Raw genomic sequence first — 24,023 nt, forward strand, 5'->3', positions numbered from 1 at the left:
GTAAAGAACCTGCCTACCGATGCAGGAGACACAGGGACATGGATTTGATCCCTGGGTCTGAAAGGTCCCCTGAAGGAGGGCATGGCAACCCGCTCCAGTATTCATGCCTGGAGAATCCCATGGACAGAGGAGCCTGGCAGGCTACAGTCCAAAGAGTCGCAAATAGTTGGACACGACTAAAGCGAAGGATGCATGTTGTAAACCCACAATACGTTGTTTTATTTTTGCTTTAAATTGTCACTTATATTTGAAAGAGATTTAAACAATAAGAAGAATTTCTTTCTACCCACACAATTACCATTTCTAGTGCTTTTCATTCTTTTCATTCCATTCTTCATCTGGTATCGTTTTCCTTCTGTCTGAAGGGCTTCTTTAACATTTCTTGTAATACACTTCTGCTGTCAGTAAATTCTTTTAAGTTTTTGTGCGTCTGGAAAGTGTTTTGCCCTCCTTCTGGATGGTATTTTTCTAGGTATAAAATTCTGGGTTAGCAGTTTCTGATGGAAATCCCCTGTCATTCTTGTTTTTGTTCTGAATGTAATGGGTGTTTTTCTCAAGGTGCTTTTTAGATTTTCCTCTTTATCACTGGTTTTCAGAAATAATTGTGATGTGCCTGAGCGTAATTTTGTTTTGTTTTGTTTTGACGTTCCTTATGCTTGAGGTTTGTTGAGGTCTTGGATCTGTAGGTTTTAATAAATTTGGATAAAACCTGGCCATTATTTATTTAAATATCTTTTATGTTCCCACCTCCATGAGTTTCAGATGGGTGGATATTAGTATATTAGCAGTTCTCCCACAGGTCACTAATGCATTTCTCTCTCTCTCTTTTTTATGGCTTTATTTTTTCTACGTGTGTTTCCTTTTGGAAAGTTTCTATTGCTGTGTCTTCAAGTTCCTTAATCTTTTCTTCTGCGTTGCCTCATCTGCTGTTAAAACCATCCAGGTGTGATTTTCATCTCAGACATTGTAATTTTCATCTAGAGTATCTGTAGTGTCTCTAACGTGCTGTTTCTTTCTTGAGCATGTGGAATACAGTTATGACTTGTAATATCCTTCTGTCCTTATTCCATCATACATATCCTTTCTGGGTCAGTTTCAATGGATTGATTTCTCATTGTGGGTCATCTTCTCTTGCTTCTTTGCATTGCTGTTAATTTTTTTATGGGATTTTTATCTTGGATATTTTTGTATTCCTATTAATATTCTTGAGCTTTATTCCAGGGTGCAGTTATTTGGAAACAGTTCGACTCCCTTGGGCCAGCTTTCTATATTGTTAGATCAACAAGAACAGCCTTTAGTCTAGGGCCAGTTTTGCCCCCGCTATGGAGGCAAACCCTTCTGAGTACCCTTCCTGAACTTACCTATGTTATGAGGTTTTCCACTCCAGCTGGTGGGAACAGGAACTGCTCTTAGCCCTGTGATGCCCTTGGCCAGTTCTTTCCCCATCCACAGGCAGTTTCCTCATACTCACATGCTCTGACTCCCAGAGGCCCTCAGCAGAGCTCCAGACCTCACTCTGCAGCTCTGTCTTCTCTGCCCTGCAAACTCCAGCTGTCCTGGCCTCCCAGCTCCTGCTCTTCAGTGTGGGGAGACTGCTGGGCTCTGCTGCGTGTCCACTCTGCACGATAGCCTGGAAACTCGGCAGGAAGCCTGGGCGATTGCAGGTCTCACTTGTTTGGAAACCTAAGGCCTCCTGTGCTTTGTTGCCCAGTGTCTTGGAAACCATTGTCTCACATTTTGTCTGTACATTAGTTGTTATAGTCGGGAGTGTGAATTGGTTCCTGTTACTCCGTCTTGGCTGGAACCTGCCCTGAGTTCATAGCTCAGTTCTGTGGTACAGAGGAGTCTATTAAAGGAAAAACCAGTTACTTACTCAATACGGGATTTATCTTTTATTTGTAGATGAGGGCCCAAAAGATCACCAGCTGCCCCAATTCACCAGATTTTCAGTGCCTTAAAAAAAAAAAAGGATTAATTTTTAGTAGTGGATCTTTATTTAGGGATTTTTACCGTAGACTGGCCCTTCTTTTGTAGTTAAACTATTTAGTTCTATGAACTCACAGTCATTTTCTAGATTAAAATAGCTAATTATGTACTAAGAGCTTTCATGTATTATTTAATGTAGCCTTCAACCAACTCCATGAAGTACAGCCCTGTTACTGTCCCCATTTTGCTCATGAGGCTGTTAAAACACAGAGAGGTAAAGTAACTTGACCCAGATCACACAGCCCGTAAGTGATAGCCAGGATTGAACCTGGGGTCTGGCTTCAAAGACTAGACATGAAATCAACACACAAAACTCCTTCTAGGTAAAGTTGTTCTGTGTATCTAGCGAGAGGGCAACTGACATGGGCTCCTGAGCTCTCAAACAAGCGTGGCAGTCTTGCTTTCACTTCTCGTGTTTTATTTTTAAATAACGGCTGTATGTATGCACACATGCTTGCCTGGTCATACATGCTCATGATCTGGTTTCACAAGATATAAGAGTGTACTCGGTGAAAATAAATCTCCCGTCTACCTTTCTCCCCTCAACCTCCCAAGTCCCCTCCATCCCCAGCCCAGACCATCTCTTCAGTTTTAGTATGTCCTTCCAGGGAGATTCTTCATGTATACAAACATAGAAGTAAGCAGCGGCATACTATCCCCTTCTTTCTGCACATTGTTCTTTTCATCTAACAAGATATTTTCAAGTCGTTCCATAATCATAGATGTAGTGCTGCCGTACTCTTTTTTTTTGGGGGGGGGGGGTGGTTTGATGTAGACCATTTTTAAAGTCTTTATTGAATCTGTTACAATATTGCTTCTGTTTTATGTTTTGGCTTTTTGGCCGTGAGGCATGTGGGATCCTAGCCCAGGGATCGAACCCACACCCCCTGCACGGGAAGGTGAAGTCTTAACCACTGGACCACCAGGGAAGTCCCTGCCTTCCTCTTTTTGAAGCTGCCTAGGGCTCCATTGTGTGGGTGTGCATTAATTTAGACCTGCTCCCCTTTTAAAGAACTTTAAAATGTTTCCATTTGTGTTCAGTCATTCAGTTGTGTGGGACTCTTTGGGACCCCATGGACCATAGGCCGCCAGGCTCCTCTGTTCATGAGGTTATCCAGGCAAGAATACTGGAGTGGGTTGCCATTTCCTTCTCCAGGGGATCTTCCTGACCCAGGGATTGAACCTGCATTCTCTTGTGTCTAACCTGTGCTATTGTAAATCAAGCTGTAAAAAATATCCTTATATTTTATCACATGTATGCATCCCATATATGTTAACATATGTATATGTGATTTCCTACATGTGTAAACATATCTGCAGGTTAATTCACTGAAAGTGGAGTTGCTGTCAGAGGGTTTGTGCTTTTGGTATGCTGGTGAAGTGAAGTGAAGTGAAGTCGCTCAGTCATGTCCGACTCTTTGTGACCCCATGGACTGTAGCCTACCAGGCTCCTCTGTCCATGGGATTTTCCAGGCAATAGTATTGGAGTAGATTGCCATTTCCTTCTCCAGGGGATCTTCCTGACCCAGGGATCGAACCCAGGTCTCCCGCAGTGTAGACAGATGCTTAACCGTCTGAACCACCAGGGAATTTTGATATGCTGGTTCAGTTCAGTTCAGTTCAGTCGCTCAGTCATGTCCAACTCTTTGCGACCCCATGAATCGCAGCACGTCAAGCCTCCCTGTCCATCACCAACTCCTGGAGTTCACTCAGACTCACTTCCATTGAGTCAGTGATGCCATCCAGCCATCTCATCCTCTGTCGTCCCCTTCTCCTCCTGCCCCCAATCCCTCCCAGCATCAGAGTCTTTTCCAATGAGTCAACTCTTCGCATGAAGTGGCCAAAGTACTGGAGTTTCAGCTTTAGCATCATTCCTTCCAAAGAACACCCAGGGCTGATCTCCTTCAGAATGGAATGGTTGCATCTCCTTGCAGTCCAAGGGACTCGCAAGAGTCTTCTCCAACACCACAGTTCAAAACCATCAATTCTTTGGCACTCAGCATTCTTCACAGTCCAACTCTCGCATCCATACATGACCACTGGAAAAACCATAGTTTGACTAGACGGACCTTTGTTGGCAAAGTAATGACTCTGTTTTTCAATATGCTATCTAGGTTGGTCATAACTTTTCTTCCAAGGAGTAAGCATCTTTTAATTTCATGGCTGCAGTCACCATCTGCAGTGATTTTGGAGCCCCAAAAAATAAAGTCTGACACTGTTTCCACTGTTTCCCCATCTATTTGCCATGAAGTGATGGGACCAGATGCCATGATCTTCATTTTCTGAATGTTGAGCTTTAAGCCAACTTTTTCACTCTACTCTTTCACTTTCATCAAGAGGCTTTTTAGTTCCTCTTCACTTTCTGCCATAAGCGTGGTGTCATCTGCATAGCTGAGGTTATTGAGATTTCTCCTGGCAATCTTGATTGCAGCTTGTGCTTCTTCCAGCCCAGGGTTTCTCATGATGTACTCTGCATAGAAGTTAAATAAGCAGGGTGACTATACAGCCTTGACATACTCCTTTTCCTATTTGGAACCAGTCTGTTGTTCCATGTCCAGTTCTAACTGTTGCTTCCTGACCTGCATATAGGTTTCTCAAGAGGCAGGTCAGGTGGTCTGGTATTCCCATCTGTTTCAGAATTTTCCACAGTTTATTGTGATCCACACATTCAAAGACTTTGGCATAGTCAATAAAGCAGAAATAGATGTTTTTCTGGAACTCTCTTGCTTTTTCCATGATCCAGTGGATGTTGGCAATTTGATCTCTGGTTCCTCTGGCTTTTCTAAAACCAGCTTTGAACATCTGGAAGTTCATGGTTCATGTATTGCTGAAGCCTGGCTTGGAGAATTTTGAGCATTACTTTACTAGCGTGTGAGATGAGTGTAATTGTGCAGTAGTTTGAGCATTCTTTGGCATTGCCTTTCTTTGGGATTGAAATGAAAACTGACCTTTTCCAGTCCTGTGGCCACTGCTGAGTTTTCCAAATTTGCTGGCATATTGAGTGCAGCACTTTCACAGCATCAGCTTTCAGGATTTGAAACCACTCAACTGGAATTCCATCACCTCCACTAGCTTTGTTCATAGTGATGATGCTTTCTAAAGCCCACTTGACTTTACATTCCAGGATGTCCGGCTCTAGGTGAGTGATTACACCATCGTGATTATCTGGGTCGTGAAGATCTTTTTTGTACAGTTCTTCTCTGTATTCTTGCCACCTCTTCTTAATATCTTCTACTTCTGTTAGGATATGCTGGTAGCAGTGACTAAATTGTCCTCCAGCGAGATTGCACTGGTTCACACTCTTATAACAGCACATCAGGATATATGTTTCTCCAACACAGTCTATTAAACTTTTTCCATGCTATGTTTATTTTTAAAATAATGGTTATGAACACCCTATCAGAGTTGCCTTTTCAAGAGATGGCGTGACACTGCAGTTTGTCTTAGTAAATGAAGAAACAAATGACCAAAGATTAATTCCCTTTTATTCATGATCGTTTACTCAGTTGAGTCCACAGCCTTCACCTATGCCTAGTCCTGGGTACGAGGGCTAGAAAGATCTGTGACTTGATCCCTGTCCCCAGGCAGCTCACCGTGTAGAGGGAGCCGCAGAGGAGAAACGACCGTGGTAGGGGGCGCGCCGTTTGTGTTCCGCACAATTGCAGAGAATGGGATAACTGAACACAGGAAGGGTTGCTGGATGTCTTAGGAAGCGTTGCCAGGATCTCTTGATCGTGTTAAACTTGAGGGGGAGTGTCATCCCGGAAGCAGCCAGTTGGAGAAGAGGAAGCCGGGCTCCTCCATGTGGATTCCGGGCCACTGGAAGCCTCTCTGGAGGTTGCCGCGGGCACCTCCCTGCAGAACTGTCGGCTGCATGCGGGAAATCGGCGGGCTGTGATTGGAGGGACGTTGCTGGTGGGGATAATGAACCCGGTAGTGTCGGCAGAGGTGATTGGCCGCGCCCTGCTGCAGTGAGAATGCAGGCTTGGATGCTGGTGCTCGCCGGTGTGATGCTGCTCCTTAGTTCAGAGAGGACAAGCTGAATGATCGGGAGCTAGAAGTTGGCTTCTGCCTCTGGAGAGGTCTGTCAGGCCGTCCGCCTTCTCTGTCTTTTCTTTCCTTTTTTTTTTTTTTTTTTTTGGCCAAAAAGCCAAACCTTTGATCACAGTCCACCTGCAAAAGTGAATTTTGATTGGAAGAAGCTCCAGCGGCTCTCTCGTGGCCAGCAACCCCCTGACGGGGCTGTCAGAGTGAGCTGCTTCGCAGGCCAGGCACGACAGCAGTGAGAAGGCAGGAAGCAGCCACGGCAGGCAGAGCTGCCAGCCCTCCCAACTTCTCAGGCTAGTCATCCAAGCAGCTGTGTAGCCAGAGACCTTCGGTGTTGTGATCACAGCCCTCAAAAGTGAGCGGTCACTGGCGGCAACGTGGGGAGTAAGCCGGAATGTTTCAGATGCTGTGGCATTTTCTGTCTAGCTTTTTCCCCAGGGCCGGGTGCCAAGGCTCCAGAGAGGGCAGCGGGAATGAAGTCAGAGGCACCCCGGCCCCGGCTCGGAGAGACCAGATGCCAAGCTTTTTGGGGAAGCAGGACGGAAGGGCTGAGGCCACGGAAAAGAGACCCACCATCTTGCTGGTGGTCGGACCTGCAGAGCAATTTCCTAAGGTAATGGCAATGTCGAGAGGACCTCCTAGGTGAGGGGCTGACCTGGAGAAAGCTGGAGAGTGGGGGAGGAAGAGAAAACTTATGAATGAATTCATGTGGTACCAGGGGCCTGGGAGAAGTGTTAGACAGTAAAGAAGCCCAACTTTAGTCCAGTTTTCCTGTGGCTGCTGCACCAGCTTGATTACCTTATGTGACCACTTCAGTGGCCATTTGAGGAAGGAAGGTGGAATGCAATGGGAGATAAACCCTAGGATGTATCACTGTGGCCCCAGAAAGCCATTTGAAAGGAAGGGACAGTTACAGGGTGTCTTAGGTATTAGCATTTTAAACAGCTCAGGGAGGACGGACTTCAAGCGGGCCACAGAGCGAACCTTCGAAGGTGAACCCAGGTGCTGGGAACTAGGGAGGACCAGCCTGTCCTGCATCCCAAAGGTCAGACCCTCTGCCTTGGTGGGCAAAGGACCCGTCTTACCGTTCCACTGGGGAGGAGGGGAGCAGGGGGGCAGAATTGAGGCTGGAGGCTCAGGGCGCAGAGGCCGGTAGTCCTCTGGAGTCCTAAGGTCTGCTGAGTGCGAGGGTCTTCCATCCATCTCACGCCGTGAGTATGGGTTATGTCATCTGATCCCCTCAAGAGCCAGGGTAAGTGGTTAGCATCCCCATTTCACAGATGAGGAAACTGAGGTGGAGAAAGGTATTTTCCCAGGATTTCAGAGAAAGTAATTTTCCCAGGATTAAACAATAAAGGAAGGGCAGGGGTGAGATTTCACTCTAGTCTACCTGGAACTTTGCCCTCTACTGCCTCGCCTTCCCTTAAGAAAGCCACGGGGACTACTCCGGTTCTGTTCAGGATTAGAACCGAAAGGCTGCTTGGCTGGATTTCTCCTTCCCGAGGTAGCAATACCGTGTTCACCTCCCAAGCCTTGGTTACTCTGAATTTTTTCTCCTTTCTCAAGGTAAAAATCAACTGGAAAAAGGGAGGAGAGTCTGCCCTATGTGCTGCACACTGCAGAGTCCAGAAAAGGCTCTGCTGGGTTGAACTGCTGCGTTTATGAAACAGATGTTCACGTCTTCTTTGCTCAGTGGGAGGGACCTTTTTTAAAAAAAAATTTATTTCTTTGCCTGCCCTGGGGCTTAGTTGCGGCATGCAGTATCTTCAGTTGAGGTATGTGGGATCTAGTTCCCTGACCAGGGATCAAACCCAGGCCTCCTACATTGGGAATATGAAGTCTTAGCCCCTGGACCATCAGGAAAGTCCCGGGAGGGACTTTTGATGACACAACTTTTGCCGTGGTTGCAGGTTAAGCAATGAGAAAAATCTTTAGTCTGTGTTCAACCACTGGCAGCGGGGGTGTGAGCGTCTGTACTGTGCCTGAGGCATGACAGGTGTCGCTGTCTACCTTTCAGTCATTTTAGAGGCACCTGGAAATGGCTGCAGGGTTATCTGTTGGAAGGAACTTTTATCTCCAGACCTGCTTGCCTACAGTCAAGGGATTATGGGATTGGCTGGCTCCTTTTTAAATTCACCTACTTTTTACTTTAATAATTAACTGCTCCATTTCCCAGACTCATAACTGGCACCCCTTGCCAATCCTCCCCCCTCTGCCTGGGCTGGCTGGCATTAGAACTCTGTTCTGAACAGCTTCTTTACTGACCTACAGAATTGGGAGCAAGGCGGGCTGGAATGTAAGACCCACACCTCTCACTGGCACTTCTCCCCAAAAGGGACATGAATCAGCTGGCTGGGGCTCGGAGGAGCCCCAAGAGGGAGGTGGATCAGCCGGTTTGATTTGAAGCAAGCAGGAAAGCACAGCTGGGCAGTGTGGACCCTTTAAAGGCAGATAACTAAGAACTGGAATAGCGGTTCAGCAGTGTGTCCTCTTCCAGCGCAGCTGCTCTTGAAGGTAGAGGGTTAGGGGTTGTGATCATTGGCCGGTGGGGCCTGGCTCGCTGTTTCTCTGCCATTTCTCTCAGGCAGAGGCTGCCGCAACTGCATGGAAACCTGGTGGAGACATTCACTTTGGTTCTCAGGCTTCTCAGTTTCCCAGCATTGCTTCTCTGTTTAATTCTCACTTCCCTCTTTTAAATATGTCTGCTAGTGAGTCAGGTTCCTGCAAGTTTTTATTCTAGGAACTGTTCCAGTTTCCACCCTTTATCTTTGTCTTCCAGTTGATCTGCAGTTGAAGAAGAAAGCCTTTAGTCTGGAGTGGGAGGTACCCCAAGCTGCATTCAAGCTTTCAAATCCTGAGGGGCCATCTCCTCAGAAGCTCAAGAGAATTTTTGCTCATTGTGTGTCTAATTGCCAAGTGCAGCTCCAGTGGAAACCGGCTCCACTGGGCTGTCATGGCAACCTGATCATCAAATGACACTGCGACCGCAGCAGCAAATGAGGCTCTGAGAGCCTTATGGGTGGGCGGGGCTAGAGTAGCCGGATGCTGGCAAGGCTCCTTCGCATATTAATATTTTGGGCTTGGTCTGAGTCATCGGAGTGGGGCGGCGGAAATGCTTTATGAACTAATGCCACACTCCCATAGATACTCTACTTGCCCTGTTCTTACTCACGGTATTCCAGCTCTTGTGGGAAGCACCTGTTTCTCTGGAATGAAACAGTAGTAGAACAAGGAAAGCCTGTGGGGTCTGCACGTTGGCAGGTCTGAAGGTGAGAAAATGCTCGGTGAGAGGAACTGCGGATTAAGGGAAATGGAATACCACTGAATTCTCAGGAATCAGGAGTGACTGTCGTCATTTCCCAGGACTAGTTGTTAGAGGAGTGGACTTTGGAAGAAAGGAGACAAAAGTGGATCTGGGTCACAAAATTAGAACAGGTAAAGAGAGCGGAGAAGACATATAGATGGCAGGAGAGGGAAGAGTGCATTATACTCAAGGATCCAGAAACACCTGGGGCTGGTGTCAAACATCAGGAACTGAACTGGTGTCAAACATCCTACTTTATGAACCTTTTTTTTTTTGGCCATGCCACGTGACATGTGGGTTTCTGTGGAGGCTCAGATGGTAAAGAATCTGCCTGAAATGCAGGAGACCCGTGTTCAGTCCCTGGGCTGGGAAGATCCCCTGGAGAACTGAATGGCAACCCACTCCAGGGTTCTTGCCTGGAGAATCCCATGGACAAAGGACAAAACCGCAGGCTGCAGTCCATGGGGTTACAAAGAATCGGACACAACGGAGCAACTACGCTTTCACTCTCGTGTGACATGTGGGATGTTAGTGCCCCAACCAGGGATTGAACCCGTGCCCCCCGCAGTGGAAGCAGAGTCCTAACCACCAAGCCGCCAGGTGCGTCCTGAGCCCTGCTTTATTCTTCCTTATTTGTATTTCCCACGTATGTGTTCAGCACTGTAACAGGTAGAGTTTCTTGTGGCTTTTTTTTTTTGTCTGTTTAAGCTAAGTCTAAAATTGCTCCCCGACACCTGCCACCTCCCATGTGAGGTCCTGCTCATTGTAATGCTCAGGGTCAGGCTGAGGAAGTGTTCTTTTGAAACCGAATTCTAAAATCTCTTTATGGCAGTGTCAGGCTTGGGTGCTGATTTACATGGCTGTTGTAACAAGAGCCAGGCCCCGGGTGAGCCTCAGCCCCGCCGCCAGCTGGCTCTGGGGCCTGAGCAAACCAGGTGGCCTCTCCTGGTCTGAGTCTTCTTGTCAGAGATTAAGAGGTCACCTCAGGGCCCCTCTGGGGCCCAGTGTCTGTCATTCCAGGAAAAGAACATTTGCCTTGGACCTCCAGGTGCCTGGAGGTCTCAACTAGGAAGTTGCCATTTCTGTGTGACAGAAGAACTCTGCATGACCTGTGCAACTCAGGGAGGGTGGATGGTTTAAATAAACAACCAAATGCCAGTGTACGTTTGTCCAGTGAAGACATTCTGTTGGATGTGAACACGGTTGCAAAACAGAAATACGTTGGAGCTCTTTTTTAAGAATAACATTGGAATAGAATTAATATAAGCGTTGTTAAGATCACATCTTGACAAGCACATGTAGAACTTTTCAGAGAACATTTCTGACCCTGGTGGTACCATTGGTCTGTAGGATGATGAGTTCTGTTATGATCAGGAAGATTCCATTCTGTTTATTGTAGAAGATAGTTGCCCTTGTTTGATGAAAATATGATAACACATTTACAGGAGATTTGGAAAATATACAACAAGGTTACATATAGATCATTCCTTATATGTTAAATATTGATTTCACTTTCATATGACTTTGTTTTCAAATCTCTTTTCAGGCTTGTAAATATGTCATAAAACTCAGTGGTACCAAAACAAAACAAAAAAAGCCCTCAGTGGTACAGTTATGTTTACCACCATTATTTGAAAAACAGTTTAGTAGAAAATGAACATCTCTAATTTAACAACTTATTCGTTCAGTCAAAATATTTGCCATTTTGTATTGGAAGGATTACAGTCATCATTGAAATGAGACACTTCAACAGATCTGTGTAATTTGTTTTCATTTCAGAAGCACACATGAATAATTTTGAAAAGGAAGATCAGCAGTTAAAGTTCAGCTTTTTTACTTATAAATGTGAACTTCCTTTAAACTAAAAGTAATAATACAGTACCTTGTTGAGGTAGGCAAAATGCCCTGAGGACTCTTTATCTGCAGACACTTGGGAAACCAAACCTAAGGTCTTCATTGAGAACAGTCATGTTTGTTACTTGGGGTCTTAGAGCCCTGCCAAGGATGATTCATTCAATCAGAAACTGCTTCTATCAGGCACCTTCCGTGATCAAGGCAAGGGCTCATTCCAGACAAGGAGGTACAATGGCCCTGCCTTCGGGGACCCCAACAGTAGAGATAAGATGTGTGTTAAAATACCCCTAAAGTAGAACATTCTGGATTGGGTGGCTTAACAGACAACTGAGTGACTTGGATTTAGGTGGAGGCTGAGGAGGCATTTGCCCAAATAATCCTGAGCTGCCTCTGAGTACACCATTGGATCCACCCAAGTGAATGGATAAAACAGCCCAAGGCCTGTTTTTACAGACTTACCCTGAGATCTCTTTAGAAGCGCGGAAACATGGGGTTAGCCAAGAAGTTCTTTCGGGTTTTGCTGTAGCCTCTCACAGGAAAGCCAAACGAACTTTTTGGCCAACCCCATAATATAAGTTCCTAAAATCTGTTTTATACTGATGTACATAAGCATCAGCATCTTGTTTTCAGAACCTTTTTCAAGTTCTTAACAAAAAGCTTTTAGTGAATTTAAGAAGTTCCTTTCACTTTTGTGGATCAACAAATGCTAAAAATCCGTTTTTAACCCATCCCAGTAGTGAGGTTTTGTCTATATTAGGAAGTGGCGCACTGTGGATGGAACAGGAGAGACGGGTTCCTTTTTCATCTCTGTGACGTGGGCTCTTCCTCTGCAGCATGAATCTGACAACTTCAGTGCGAAGGGATGAGGTGGAGGTGGCGGGGTGGCCCTTAAATAAAGATCAGATCTTGACTCTCCAGGACCTGAGATTTTTTTTTTTCTCATCCTCACCTAAAAGGGATGTTCTAGGGCAGTGTTGTTCAGTGGAACTTTCTGTGGTGATGGAAACGCTCGGTGAATACTTGTGACTGTCAAGCTATGCAACCCATGCAGAAGGAAGTGAATTTTTAATTTCATTTCATTTTGATTTATTTAAAATTGAGGACTTCCTTGGTGGTCCAGTGGTTAAGACCCCCTGCATTGGAGACAAGGGTTCCATCCCTGATTGGGTAACTTAAGATCCCCACATGTCGCAATGCAATAAATTAATGAAAATAAAAATGAAAATTTTCTGTATTGAGCAGCACGGTTCTAATCTGAAAAGCTCCAATCCACTGAACTTTGGAGTGTTCTGAGTGAACGTGGACTCTGAAAACTACTTCTGTGGGTCCTGAGTGAGGCTCAGGCTGACCCTAGATTGGTGCTGCTAAGGCGTCCCCCCAGCACAGTGACCTTAGCCTAGGATGTCCTCTTCCTGCCCACTCCCACCACCACCACGTCAGCCTCTCCACACTTGGTGGGGTCTCCAGGCCAAACCTGCAGAAGGGGTGCTCATGTGCAAGGTGGCCTGGGAAAGAAAGGTCCCTGGAGCCAGCCAGCTCAGGAGCAGCTCCAGGACAGATGAATGAGCCCCCCTACAATCCCATGGGACCCCTCCTAGCATCTCCCTACCACCCCTGACTTTCTGCCCTCACAGCTAAACTGAACCCATTCAGTGAGCCCTGATTTGATCTCTGCCTCCACTAATTTTTCTGCTGGAAATGATTTACTAAGGGGAGAAACTACGGTATTGTGTGACGCGTTTGGGGACCTTGTGGAAAAAAACAGGCCAGAGCCAGTTTGTTTGTTTGGAGGGGTTGGCAGCTGGTGGGTGAAGGTTTGTTTGGGGGGCAGGGCCAAATGCGCTGCCTGTCTCGGAAGGGTTAACCAGGGAGCGGGTGACGTCAGTCCTGATCTTCATCCCCTGGCACTGGGGCAGTGCCCGCCTCCTCGCAGGGCTGTGTGCTCATTGGCTGTTGGCTGGAAGTACAGTGAGCAGATTTTTTTTTTTCAATTAAGCCAAAGGGCAGGGCTGAGGCAGCCAATGACAGCTGTGCCCCAGCATATCTTGTGCAAGTGTGCCGGGGCCAGGCAGCATTCCCGGCGTCCACGCCGCCTGAAGCAGCTCCCGCCAGCATGCTCTGCCTGTGCCTCTATGTGCCCCTCATCGGGGAGGCCCAGACCGAATTCCAGTACTTCGAGTCCAAGGGGCTTCCTGCCGAGCTGAAGTCCATCTTCAAACTCAGCGTCTTTATCCCCTCCCAGGAGTTCTCCACCTACCGCCAGTGGAAGCAGGTCTGTACTGGGATGCAGAAGGCAGGCAGGCAGGCATTTCATCAGCGTTGACTCAGCGAAGGCCCGAGCTGGTAGAGGGTCCCATGCCTCCGACTCGCTTGATTTCCAGCCGTGCCAGTTTTTCCCCAGCAGGCGCGTGGCTGTAGCCGGCTACAGGGCTGCGTCACGGGAGAGACTGGCTCTCATGTGACTTCCAAGGGAGGCTGGAATTATAGGGGAGGCACTTGTGGAAGAGGGAAAGGAATTTTCTTGCGGAGAGTGGGTGCAGGGCAGTGCAGGGCCAGAAAGTGGGGGCACGGTCTAGCTGCTGCGGGGGTCTTTCTCTGAGCTGGGGGGCAGAGAGGGGGAGGGCAGAGGCCCCTCATTGGAGGCACAGGAGTTGGAACTGTGGCTGCAGAGGCTGGAGGTGACAGGACTGTGCTCTGGGTGAAACAGAACAACAGGCAGGGGTGAGGGGACCTTCCTAGGGGGTCTCTTTGGAGCCAGAGGCAGCAGAGATTATTACCATTTTAAATATGGGGAAACAGCTACAGCGTCTGAGAGGGTCGCCTCCTCCTACAGGGACACCCCAGCTTCGCCGGTCATCAGACCCGTCGCTGTCCCCCGGTTCTCGTGGTGGCAGTGGAGGTCAGAGAGTGTGCAGGGGGTGATGACATGCTTATCGTAGGAAGGAGACCAGACAAAGGTAGAAGCGAGGGTTTAGACTGTTTGAAACCAGCCGCATGAACATGTCCTTGGGTTGTCTGTACCCCGGCACCCACCCAACAAGGCACATGGATCACATTGGTGCCAGAGCAACGCAGATTCCAGCGAGCTTCGTTCCTCACATTCGCCTCCTCCCTAAATGACATGCAGGTTCTACTTCCACTCCTCTCATAAGCTAGGATGATTACCGTACGTAATCTGTGTCATTCTTGGTGGAGAGCAGAAATGCCTGCAGGAAGTTAACCCGAGTCCAGAGAGTTGATAGAACATGTACCAGCGTCTGTCTCACATTCCAGTCACACCCCCGAGCTGGTCTTTGGATCATGTTAAGTGACACAGTATCTGGAGAGGACCAGCTAGCCAATGATCCATCAGTTTCCAAATCCACTAGCTCAGAAGACTTGGAAACCCACAGTGGTTTGTGGATAGAGGATGTTATTTCTTACTGAGAGAACTGGGCAACACGAGGAGACTATAGCCATTTTCCTTAGGAGATTTTTCGGTCCTAGTTTTGGGGTGTTGCTGGGTTGGAGTGATTCATGTATGTTCCCCACCTTCTTGAGATTAACCTTTACAATGGCAGCAGGCTCTCCCAATGGGGAGGTGACTGGAATCCAGCAGGCCTGGCTTGAATGCCGCCTACTACTTCCCTAGCTGCATGACCTTGGATAAATTACTTAGCCCTCAGAACTTCTGTTCTGACTCTGACTCTGAAAAGTGAGGGGAATGCTAGACCCCCACCTCTTAGAGCTATTTGCAAGGATTCACCGGGTTACTCAAGGTAAAGCATTTAGCAGGACCTGGGGCACAAGCCAAGTGCTTGTGCTTTTATGGAGAACTTCCAGTTGCTGAGCATCCAGAACGGGCTGCAGTGCTTGAACCAAGCTCATCTCTAAGCGCAGGTGCAGATTTCTGGACCCTCACTGCCAAGGAAGGGGTCTCTTAAAGGCCCCTTGGGTTACCGAACTATTCCTGAGTCAAGCTGCCCTGCTTTCCAGGGCCTGGTTAATAAGGAAGCTGAGGTTGGTTACAGCATCTGGCTCCCCCGAGATCTGAGACAGTCAGCACCTTCGAGCTCAGGCCCAAAAATAGTTCCTGTGGGTCGTAGCACTTCCCCAGCCTCCACAGTTCTCTCTGACGGCGTCTCCACCAAGCAGGCATTGGCAGGGGCCAGCTCTGCCCTGTACCTTTACCCGGGTCGCCCCCAACTGTTCTTGGGCCAGTGCCACTTTTAAGGATAAAAGCGCCAGCTGCAGAGTTTCTGCTGAAATCTGGAGCTCCGGGGCCACCCTGCATGTGGGCAGAGGGCATGTGGGGCTGAGCCCTGACCCCAGGGACAGTGCCGCAGGGAGCCGAGCAGCTAACCTGGTGAAACCAGAAAGGCTCAAGCCCACCACTGTCGGCCTCTGTCTGAAGGGCTTCTCTCAGGGACTGATTTTTTTCCCTTGTCGATCGCGAGGGAAGCATGGCCGGCCCTCGGGCATCCAGGCGGTGACCCTGGGAGTAGAGGAGGGGAAGTGTCTCGGGTCACTGGGCCACCTCATGGATGAGCTGTTGTTTGCCCAAGGACGGGGCACCACAGGCGGGAGAAGCTGGTGTTTGAGCCCAGGGATGAAACCTTTCTTTTTCTTTTCTTTTCTTTTCTTTTCTAGAAAATCGTACAAGCTGGCGACAAAGACCTGGATGGGCAGCTAGACTTCGAAGAGTTCGTCCACTATCTCCAAGATCACGAGAAGAAACTGAGGCTGGTGTTCAAGAGTTTGGACAAAAAGAATGATGGTGAGCATTGTCCCGGGGCCAGCAGCTGCCCGGCAGTCCTGGGTCTCTGCACCAGGCTGGCCCCAGGTTCATGGCCTTTGTTGTTCCAGGGCGGATCGACGCCCAGGAGATCATGCAGTCCCTGCGGGACCTGGGGGTCAAGATATCTGAGCAGCAGGCAGAAAAAATCCTCAAGAGGTGAGTGCGTGCGTAACCAGTCCCTTGGTTTGCTTTAACAAAAGTGTGACGAAAGGAAGATTCTTGGACTTGCTCCACAGTGCCATTCATTGTATTAACCCTGTTTCCATGAACTTTGGCTCCTGGTGGTTGGAAGGGATGAATAAGTAACCCCTCCCAGAGACTAGCCACTCCCCAGGGTCCAGGTCAGCTCCCAGTGGAAGAATCACAAATCCCCGGGCAGGGTGCCCAACGCCAGCCACTCTCGAAGAGAAAAGACTAGTGGGGAGATTTCAGTAGGTGAAAGGCGAGCAAGGAATACTCTTCTCTGCCTGGTCGTGCAGGGAGGGGCAGGGCTCACAGGGCCGCCCTCCAGTGAGGGGAACTTCCTCTTAACTTCAAGCTCAGATGCACTGCCCCGAAAGTCAGCCCCAGGCAAATGGTGATCCTCGGGGCTGGGAACTCCCACCAGAGCAGCCCCGCAGTCGCTTCCTGTCCTCCCCACCCTCCTTAAGTCCTGGGGGGCCCAAAGCCAGCTGGCAGGCAGGTAGGGATGGCGGCCCCTGGCCCTCGCTCCCCTCACCTGCGGAGCGCCTCCTCACGCCATGCTGTGCTGTGTGCTTGCCTCACTAACCTCCGCTCAGAGCACTTATTGGTGTTGTTTTTCCTCTCTCCTCTGCATCCTCCTTTTGTCTGTCTGTCAGAATACGAATGGGCCACTTCTGGGGCCCTGTCACCTAGTAAGTATCCGTGTCACCCTGGGGACCTCTTCCTGCCTCCTTAACTTCTGTGCCTGATCAGATCGGGGTGCTCGTGGGCCATTACATCCCCATGTCTGTGCCAAGTGGGGTGTGGAGCCACCTGGCCCCTTCTCCTCCAGGGCAGGGGCACCTTCCGTGGTCTCCTGGTGGCCACGCGCCTGCCCTCGGCTCCCCTGGAGGTCGGTGGGGGTGGGTTGTGGCTGACAGATGGGGCCTGCGTCCACGTGGGTGACCGGGCATGTGTCTTACAGCATGGACAAAAATGGCACGATGACCATCGACTGGAACGAGTGGCGAGACTATCACCTCCTGCACCCCGTGGAGAACATCCCTGAGATCATCCTCTACTGGAAGCACTCCACGGTGAGTCCGTCCGCCCAGCATCAGCCCCCATCCTGCTGGGGGTTCCCGGCCTGCCGCCTCTTCCGCAGCAGGGCTGTTCACTCCTCTGCCAGCCCTCCAGGTGCTCCCTCCGTCTCCCACGTGCCAGCCAACCTAAACGGCCCCGCCCATTCCCCAAACACGGATTCCCTCTGCCAGAAAGGGTACCCTCCTGTCACCCCCGTTGCTGCCCAGTCTTCAGGGTCCACCCCTCTCGCTGAGCCCTCTGGTTTTCGCAGAGCCTCCTGGGAGGCAGTGGGAGCTGCCCAATAAAGATCAAATAGCCGAGCTGTTAAGTCTCCCCCCTCCCCCACCCCAGTTTTTATGTCATTTCCCTCTGTGGCAAAACAATGCCTCCCCACTGCCACACACATACAGCTCTTTCACCTCTGATCAGAAGCACACAGCACCCTCCGTGGTGGTGGCCCCGTTGACCCCCTGCCCGCGTGCCCCCTCCATGCACAAGCATCCCTTTCTGCTGCTCCTTGCTGAGTGCCCTCTGGTTGCAGTCCTAGCACCATCCCAGGCCACCAGCTCTAAGAGGGGAGGCCACAGGCGCCCCTCCTCCTCCATCTCCCTCAGTGCCCTCAGGGGACGCCTGGCATCTTTGTGGGGTGAAATTAAGCAGACACCCCATGGGTAGGAGCCGGCTGCCCCCCAGGCTGGGCCTGTGCCCCCCGGGCTTGGAGCAGAGCTGGCTCTGCCAGCTACCCCAGGGGAGAGGGCGCCTCTCATGCAGCACAGCCCTCTCGTGTTTGCAGAAGCCTTGCATAACTCTCTGCCGGCGCGATCCGGTTACTCTTCGGGTTTCAGAAGAATTTTTACCCCGGTTACACATCGTGTTTCAGAAGAATTTTTACCCCTGACTTGATCCTTTGAGCACAGCCAGCCTGGCAATCCTCAGCTGAAATGCCTTTGTAAGCTGTTCTTGCAGGAGCCCCTGGTGGCATCTGGACAGGCTGTCCTCCTGGTTTTGTACCCGCATTTTTCCAGCTCTGCTTTCAGACCCTAACCTCGGCCTCTCTCTTCGAGGCCACAGACGGCGCAGAGCTTTGCCACTCCGCAGAGTGGGGGTGGGGTGGGGTGTGCAGACGGCGGTGGTTGCATTTTAGACAGTGGAGGCAGTAGACCTAGCTGGCGGCCGGTAGTTCAGCCAGAAGCTTGGGGAGCCTGCTTGATTTATCGGTGTTGGCGTTCCTCACAGATCTTTGATGTGGGTGAGAATCTGACAGTCCCCGATGAGTTCACGGTGGAGGAGAGGCAGACGGGGATGTGGTGGAGGCACCTGGTGGCCGGCGGTGGGGCGGGGGCCGTATCGAGAACCTGCACGGCCCCCCTGGACAGACTCAAGGTGCTCATGCAGGTATGTGCGCAGGAAGACGGGCCCTGAGCCGCCTGTTTTCTCCTTGGGTTCTTTGGTCGGTGGCTTCCCTGCCCTTGTCTGGGGCCCTACTCTGGGCCCATACCTTTCTTAAGTCAGATTGGAGTTACTGCTCAGACCAGGGTGACATTAGATCCTGGCCCAGGTGACCTTTTGCGCATTGCTGATCTAATTTTATCTGAGGCTCTTAAGCCAGGAGTCACATTACAGGGCTGTAATGTGGGCAGCTGACCCCGGTGAGAACTGGGGTGTGGCAGGAACCTGTCGCCTTACGTACATCTTATGTAGACCACTGCATGGAGAGCTGTGCAAGCTGCTCCTTGCACCTGGCCCAGACACTAGTCCCCTGGCCGAGTGCCTGATTCCAAGTCCACAGGGCAGAGATAAGCCGAACGCACGTCAGGGGCAGGGTTGTGAAATCGACCTGCCTGAGGACACACCATTGGACTTCAGTGTCATCTGAACAGTGGCCAGTCACCCCCTTGTTCCCTGACTGGTGTTCTGGCATTTTTTAATGCCAGGAACCCTGCTCAGAAAAGGTGTCAGCCTTTCCCTGCCCTCCTTTCCCTGCCTTGGTTCAAGGCCTATGGACAGAAGAAGGTGCCAAATCAGAGAGATGGAGTGGTTTGGGCACAGGAGCTCTGGGCCTGGGACCCGATCCGGGGTCCCACCCTCCCATCTGAGTGACCATGAGCATTTCTCTTCACTCCCAGGACTTCTATTCCTCTGGAAACTAAGAGGCTCGAACCAGTTGCATTGTCAGTTTGTTTTTCTTCCCCAAATCCCCAGGAATGCTGTAGAGATGAAAGGCTGTCCTTGGATGAAATGACTAAGGCTGGGAATGCATTCAATTAATGGGAGTAGGAGAGGGGTCATGGGTAGGGGGCACGTAGATTGGCTGGTCTGATGATGGTTGAACCTTATTATGGGTTCCTGGAAGCTCCTCTGTACTTTTATGTATGCTTGAAAGTTTTTCCGTAATAAAAAGTTCAATTTTTTTTTTTAAGTAGTCCTCATGGAGGTGTAAGAGGTGTTTAGCATGGTGTTGGCATATAAACGTTGGGTGCACAGCCACATTTGACCCTCAGGGTGCTGAGTCGGTCTCAGGCACTGGAGGGCAGAGCCGTGCCTGCCGACCTCCCACCTTGGTAAAGGTCAGACGACGGCGGCTCGCTGTGGCTGCTCCCGACCTCTTGTCCTTCCCCCCAGGTCCACGCCTCCCGCAGCAACAACATGTGCATCGTGGGTGGGTTCACGCAGATGATTCGAGAAGGAGGGGCCCGATCACTCTGGCGGGGCAATGGCATCAACGTCCTCAAAATCGCCCCCGAGTCGGCCATCAAATTCATGGCCTACGAGCAGGTGAGGACCTGGCTCTCCAGGAAGAGTCGCACCTCGGCAGCTGCATCCTGAGCACCCCCTGGGACAAGGTCCCTGCCCTGCTGATCCCCTGGAACCCGGAGCCAGGCCTTGAACCTGAGGGACAGCCAGGCCAGGTGGGGGGTGGAGAGGCCTGGGTCTGACCCCTGCACTGCCCCACTAGCCTGTTCCACTGGGGGCCAGTGCCTGCCTTCTCTGGGCAGCATCGAAAGTCCCAGGGACACCAGGTCTCGGTTAAACCTGATCGGCTCCGGGAGGACGGGCGGGGCGGCAACAGGTGTGCTGGTCTCCAGCAGAGGGGTTTCAGTTTGTTGGCTCCTTATTCCAGATCAAACGTCTCATTGGGAGTGACCAGGAGACTCTGAGGATTCACGAGAGGCTCGTGGCAGGGTCCTTGGCAGGGGCCATCGCCCAGAGTAGTATCTACCCGATGGAGGTGAGGGCCATGTCAGTGCCGGGGCGGGCAGCCCGTGTTGGGGTGGGCCGGCGGACTGGGCCCTGCTCACGCTTCCATCACCCGCCCTGGGCTCTGCAGGTCCTGAAGACCCGGATGGCCCTGCGCAAGACAGGCCAGTACTCGGGCATGTTGGACTGTGCCAGGAAGATCCTGGCCCGAGAGGGCATGGCCGCCTTCTACAAAGGCTACGTCCCCAACATGCTGGGCATCATCCCCTACGCTGGCATAGACTTGGCCGTCTACGAGGTGAGGCCCTCTGGAGGACTCAGGCCCCTTGAGCGGCAGGAGAGATTCAGAAACCCCCTGCTGGCCATGTGTCATCCCTCCCCAGCCACCTCCCCCCATTGTCTCCTTCCAAATTCCTTTGTCCCTTGCAAGGGGTCTCCTGTCACACTGCCTGCCCATGGCAGCCCCCAGCTTCTGTACCCTAGGGGCTTGGCCGACAGATCTGGAGAGCGCGATGCCCTGGGGGCTCCCTGGGCCCCTGCAGGCTCCAGAGCTCAGGGGTCCAGCCCTCCGAGGAAAAGAAGGGGTTGCTGCCCCTGCTTCCCGCCACCCCTCACCCCCCGACCCCATCCTATCTGGGAATCCCCAGTGACAGCAGAAACAAAGGGCAGGCCGTTCAGGAGCGCAGCCAGCCCCCAGGGCCAGCCCAGGCCAAGTGAGTTGGGTTACTGTGGCCTTGCGGATCCCATCCATGTGACCAGGCAGCGCCTCCTATGTGGATCCGATATCTGCCCCCAACCCCGCCGGCTCTCACTGTCTCTCAGGCTTTCCCTTCCTGGGGCCTGCAGGCACTTCAGCTCATCCCCGCCCCCCTGTACCCTTGCAGACACTCAAGAATGCCTGGCTGCAGCGCTATGCAGTGAACAGTGCAGACCCTGGTGTGTTTGTGCTCCTGGCCTGTGGCACCATGTCCAGCACCTGTGGCCAGCTGGCCAGCTACCCACTGGCCCTGGTCAGGACCCGGATGCAGGCCCAAGGTAAGGCCAGTCGGCCCCCAGGGCCCCATCTCCCCTGGGGCAGGTTGGGATGTAGGGAGGAGCCGGCGAAAGGCCCCTGACAGGTGGCGTCTCTCACTGCAGCCTCCATGGAGGGTGCTCCCGAGGTCACCATGAGCAGCCTCTTCAAACAGATTCTGCGGACCGAGGGGGCCTTCGGCCTGTACCGGGGGCTGGCCCCCAACTTCATGAAGGTGATCCCGGCCGTGAGCATCAGCTACGTGGTGTACGAGAACCTGAAGATCACCCTGGGCGTGCAGTCGCGGTGACAGGCGGGGGGCCAGCCGCCCGTGCAGACTCCCTGATCCCGGGCTTCCAGCCCTGGGATGTGTAGCCATCTCATTCTGTGAATGTACCAACACTACGCTGACTGAAGCCAAGCTGTGAAAACCCTGGGGTGCGACCGCAAGTTGGGGGGACAGAGCTGGCAGGCCACCGGGTGCGTCCTGCTGACCCCGGCCGACCCGCGTGTCCATTCCAGGGAGGACCTGTGAGTGTTCCTCAGGGCCCAGGGCTCAGCAGGGCCCAGGGCTCAGCAGGACATGGGCCCGAGCGCTTGGGGGCTGAACGCTGCCCAGGGGCACCTGCGGAAGAGCAGGGCTGGGAGGCCGGCTTCATCCTCCCATCGCATCCTCGCAGCTGGACCATTGGCGTGGGCCGTCTTCTGGCCTGCTGCGCGTCTTCCCCGGGGGGCCCACCTCGCTTCCTTCCTCGCTGCTGTTTTCAATGGTAGGAGGAGGGCCCCCGGCCCTCTCCCCACACTGCTTCTCTCCCCTCAGTCAGTGGGGAAGGGTAGTTGTACCTGAAACCTGAGCCCAGATTCCCAACTGGCCGCTCTGCCGCTGGCTGGCTGGTGCAGGGAAGAGGGCTTCCAAGCTGCCCAGCAGGTGGGCACCTGGATGCACGTGTGCATGATGGGGGCCAGGCTGCCTGGCGCATGGCTTCACAGGTCCTGGACCCCAGAGAGCCTCTGCTCCCTGCCGCTGAGGGGGGGCTCGTGAGGCTCTGAGCTGGGCCCGGACTCTGTCAGGACTGGCACCAGCTCAGAACCAAGTCCCTCTGCCCCGCTGGCATGAGGGCAGTGGGGATCGTGTTGAAGCAGGAAGGGCCATGTCTGCCCTGCGTCTGCATGCCCTGGCGAGAGAAGGAAAAGGTGTTCAAGGCCTTAATAATTACGTATCATTGGAAGAAGGGTTTTGTTCAGAAAGAGAAGCTGAACAAACGTGCAGGTTCTGGTCTTCCAGAAGGAAGACAGAGAGCCGACGGCTTGGCTGACCTCATTTAAGTCTGTTTCTGATGCCCCTGGGGACTCGCGTCCAATCCCCACGGGGCCAGGTGGGACCACTTCACATTCCGCTGATGCAATGTGTCACACTGCTTGGAGCCTATTTATTTTGTATTTATTTGAACAGAGTTACGTCCTAACTATTTTTATAGATTTGTTTGATTAATAGCCTGTCATTTTCAAGTTCATTTTTTATTCATATTTATGTTCCTGGTGGATTGTACCTTCCCGGCCCCCGTGAGGTGGGGTGGGGGGAGGGACCAGGGGGCCGTGGGCGTGACCCTCGTGCCTGTCCAAAGAAATTCCTCTCTGAACTGGTGACAGAAAAAAGGCAAAGAAGGCAGAAAGGCCCTGACCGCAGAGAGACGGGCCCTTGGCAGGTCGGGGGGTGAGGGGGCCAGCACCCAGGAAGCCTTAGGAGTTGAGGGTTTGATCAGGGGGCGGGAAGAGGGAGGGAAACTCCCACTCCATTGAAGATGGAAGTCCAAATCGTTTCTTGGACTGGGGAGGGATTTCTTTATTTTCCCCCCTTTTTGAAGGATAGGGCAGTGAGGTACCTATCACTGTGAGTTTGGGTGAGGGCCGGAGGAGAAGGCCACCAGCTCCCCCCGCCATCCCCTGTGAAGCGGGCTCCCTCTGTCCTGGCCACCACCCCCCAACCCGCTCCTCCTGCTCAATAATGCTGGTCTCTGTGCAAGTGCACGGCCATATTTCCATTCACCAGAATGGCCCGATAAGGACAATTCAAATAGGATGCAAAGATCAATGCAAAAATTACTGTTATATATAAATAGAGTTATAACTGGAATTGGTGACAAAGCAAATTAAGAAAGAATTGGGAGTTGTCATTTAAAACAGCCTTCTAATAAAGTTGTTTAAGAGCTGATGAGAGAGTCATGCTTTTGCTGACCTGGGCTTGGGTGGCACGGGGCTGTCGCCACGTTAGAATATTGTGTCACTCAAGTCCCTTAGGTCGTGTCCGACTCTCTGTGACCCCAGGCTCTCTGTAGCCCGCCAGGCTCCTTTGTCCATGGGATTCTCCAGGCAGGAATACTGGAATGGGTTGGCATTTCCTTCAGGGGATCTTCCTGGACCAGGGATCAAACCCACGTCTCCTGCCCTGGCAGGTGGATTCTTTACCACTGAGCCACCAGGGAAGCCTACATGTTAGAGTGCAAATCCATTTGTCTCATCAGAGGACATGAGAAACCTTCCCCCTCCCCCTCACACAGAGCAGCTCCCCGTTCCAGGCTTCTCAAGGCACCCCCTCTTTA

At 51.5% G+C, this 24,023-nt stretch overlaps 1 protein-coding gene across 7 annotated transcripts in view; it reads left to right on the top strand.

Annotated features, from left to right (window-relative positions):
* The window catches only part of SLC25A25 (solute carrier family 25 member 25), a 36,494-nt gene extending 12,859 nt beyond the window's left edge, over positions 1 to 23,635 (top strand). The window contains exons 1-11 of one of the 7 annotated variants that reach the window (XM_070799319.1): positions 6,130 to 6,646; positions 15,821 to 15,947; positions 16,037 to 16,124; positions 16,808 to 16,843; positions 17,116 to 17,227; positions 18,450 to 18,608; positions 19,836 to 19,988; positions 20,335 to 20,442; positions 20,542 to 20,709; positions 21,296 to 21,446; positions 21,549 to 23,635. In XM_070799319.1, the coding sequence (XP_070655420.1) occupies positions 6,428 to 6,646; positions 15,821 to 15,947; positions 16,037 to 16,124; positions 16,808 to 16,843; positions 17,116 to 17,227; positions 18,450 to 18,608; positions 19,836 to 19,988; positions 20,335 to 20,442; positions 20,542 to 20,709; positions 21,296 to 21,446; positions 21,549 to 21,733 (1,506 nt within the window). In that variant the 5' untranslated portion in view covers positions 6,130 to 6,427 and the 3' untranslated portion in view covers positions 21,734 to 23,635. Of the gene's footprint in view, positions 1 to 6,129; positions 6,647 to 12,458; positions 13,464 to 15,820; positions 15,948 to 16,036; positions 16,125 to 16,807; positions 16,844 to 17,115; positions 17,228 to 18,449; positions 18,609 to 19,835; positions 19,989 to 20,334; positions 20,443 to 20,541; positions 20,710 to 21,295; positions 21,447 to 21,548 lie in introns of those variants that run through there. The other 6 variants (XM_019970909.2, XM_019970907.2, XM_070799320.1 and 3 more) reach the window with 6 other exon arrangements.
* Positions 23,636 to 24,023: the final 388 nt, after the last annotated feature.

This window comes from Bos indicus, chromosome 11, assembly GCF_029378745.1.
Source record: "Bos indicus isolate NIAB-ARS_2022 breed Sahiwal x Tharparkar chromosome 11, NIAB-ARS_B.indTharparkar_mat_pri_1.0, whole genome shotgun sequence".
Classification (NCBI taxonomy): domain Eukaryota; kingdom Metazoa; phylum Chordata; class Mammalia; order Artiodactyla; family Bovidae; genus Bos; species Bos indicus.